We start from the raw sequence: 2,600 nt of genomic DNA on the forward strand, positions 1-2,600 counted from the left end.
TCTGCCAGAACCAAAGAACAGTCTCAGTAGGTGATGACACAGACTTGTTAGGACTCTTGTTGCATCATGCTGATCTGAATGCACAGGAGCTGTTTCTGGCACCAGAACCAAAGAAAGCAGCAAAACCAAGACGGATATGCTGCATAAAGCAGACGAAGGAGGTGTTTGACAATCTCCTCTTTATCCATGCCATTTTAGGCTGTGATTCTAGGTCTCGTCCATTTGGCATAGGAAAGGGAATGGCACTGAAGAAAGTAAAGAATGACACTAGCTCAGGCGTTCAGCCAGTCACAGGAAAATGTGGGAAAAGGCATCATCAGTGCAGCAGATGAAAAAGCTCTAGTGTCTCTGTATGGGGGCGACAAAACTCAAACTCTCCCTCCAAAAGTTCTATAGTCTTCGGTATGCCCGTTGAAAATGTGCCTGTTTGTAACGGGCCGATTGCTTGGCCTGTGGTATTGCTGCTTGTAGAATTCATCAAAACCAAATTGTACCCCAAAATTACTTACAGAAGGACCCCAAACCACTTCAAATGCAACTCTCCTGTATACCCTACTACTGACTTACTGATGTAGGCTACCTGACGGAGAACGCTGCAGATTCAGAATGTAATCACAAAATATCACAATGACAATGTGGAGTAATCAGTGTCTGTGTGTGTGTGTCTGTGTGTGTGTGTGTGTGTGTGTGTGTGTGTGTGTGTGTGTTTCAGATGGAGAATGACAGTCTGAAGGCAGCAGAGTCTGAGGTTGTCATGACGATGAGACGCAACGCTCAGGTAGCGTCAGAGTACCTGAACAAGACGGCGAGCCACGCCCACTCCTCCATCAGGTCAGTTCATTAAGACCACTGGAACCTGTCTGTCTGTCTGTCTGTCTGTATGTCTAACTGTCTGTCTCACTACCTGCCTGTCTGTCTCACTGCCTGTCTGTCTGTCTCTCTGCCTGCCTGTCTCTCTGCCTGTCTGTCTCACTGCCTGCCTGTCTCACTGTCTGTCTGCCTGCCTGTCTCTCTGTCTGTCTGTCTGTCTGTCTCACTGTCTGTCTGTCTGTCTGTCTGTATGTCTAACTGTCTGTCTCACTACCTGCCTGTCTGTCTCACTGCCTGTCTGTCTGTCTCTCTGCCTGCCTGTCTCTCTGCCTGTCTGTCTCACTGCCTGCCTGTCTCACTGTCTGTCTGCCTGCCTGTCTCTCTGTCTGTCTGTCTCACTGTCTGTCTGTCTGTCTCTCTGCCTGCCTGTCTCTCTGCCTGTCCGTCTGTCTCACTGCCTGTCTGTCTCACTGCCTGTCTGCCTGTCTGTCTCACTGCCTGCCTGTCTCTCTGTCTGTCTGTCTCTCTGCCTGCCTGTCTGTCTCACTGCCTGCCTGTCTCTCTGCCTGCCTGTCTGTCTCACTGCCTGCCTGTCTCTCTGCCTGTCTGTCTCACTGTCTGTCTGTCTCTCTGCCTGTCTGTCTCACTGCCTGTCTGTCTCACTGCCTGTCTGCCTGTCTGTCTCACTGCCTGCCTGTCTCTGCCTGCCTGTCTGTCTCACTGCCTGCCTGTCTCTCTGCCTGTCTGTCTCACTGTCTGTCTGTCTCTCTGCCTGTCTGTCTCACTGTCTGTCTGTCTGTCTCTAGCCGTCTGTTGGGAGAAGCAGAGACTCTGTGTCTCGTGTCTCAGCTGCTTCAGTCCATTGATAAGATCTCAGACCTGGACCCAGAGTCCTGAAGTCCTGCACACGCTCAGACTGCTCCGGACCCGGTCTGGTCCGGCCCGCTGGACGTCTCCACGGCAACACGTCTCCACACCAACACGTCAACACGGCACACCTCAGCACGTGGTCCTGCTACAACATGAAGCTGGAGACTGGCTGTAGCTGCACTTCTACCAATACACTAAATGCTTCTGAACCAATGGGATGGCTCCATTTCTGAACACTGTCCACGTGTCCTGTACCACATGTCATGCTGTTAGGACAAAGTTAAATAAGTTCAACATGTCATCTGCAGCCCCCCCCCCCCCCATTAGCATGTAGCCACATGTAGCGTCTGTTGACGTTGACTCGTCCAGCGGGTGTGATCTAGCATCACCCTCAGACGGGAGACATTTGTCCTCTCAGGCATTTTATTCTGAAAGTGAAGATCCTGACGTTTGATGACATCACAGCAGGCGGAGGAAATGCTGGCTGCTGATTGGTCGGTTGGATTATAGCAATGTGTTTTTTTTGTATTGAGTGTTATTAAATATAAATTGTAAACAGCTGCAGCGCGTTGTTATTCATTAATCAACTCTGATCTTCTGTTAGCTTAGCATAAAGACTGCTGAAAAGATGTAGAAACCATTTTTTTAATCGTGATTAATCGCTGAATTTCTATAGTTAATCGTGATTAATCGCATGTTTTATCACATGATTCATAGTTCAATAAAAAGGCCCCCCCGCGCCAGAAAAAAAAAGGAAAAAAAAAACCCCTTCCACCCCTCTGTACAAACAATAAAGAAAAACCCTGGATTGGTGGTGTTTAAATTTCAGCTGGGTGATACGGTTAGGATATCAAAGCACAGAGGCTTTTTATTTTTTATTTTATTTTATTTAGAATCTAATACGTACAACAAATTAGGAA

General features: G+C 48.3%; 1 protein-coding gene across 2 annotated transcripts in view; it reads left to right on the top strand.

Annotated features, from left to right (window-relative positions):
* Window positions 1-2,211, top strand: part of entr1 (endosome associated trafficking regulator 1) — a 13,210-nt gene extending 10,999 nt beyond the window's left edge. Inside the window, exons 9-10 of one of the 2 annotated variants that reach the window (XM_039802505.1) lie at window positions 713-831; window positions 1,617-2,211. In XM_039802505.1, coding sequence (XP_039658439.1) covers window positions 713-831; window positions 1,617-1,707 — 210 coding nt within the window. In that variant the 3' untranslated portion in view covers window positions 1,708-2,211. The remainder of the gene's footprint in view (window positions 1-712; window positions 832-1,616) is intronic. The other variant, XM_039802506.1, reaches the window with a different exon arrangement.
* The last annotated feature ends 389 nt before the right edge of the window (window positions 2,212-2,600 follow it).

Source organism: Perca fluviatilis, chromosome 6 (genome assembly GCF_010015445.1).
Source record: "Perca fluviatilis chromosome 6, GENO_Pfluv_1.0, whole genome shotgun sequence".
Classification (NCBI taxonomy): domain Eukaryota; kingdom Metazoa; phylum Chordata; class Actinopteri; order Perciformes; family Percidae; genus Perca; species Perca fluviatilis.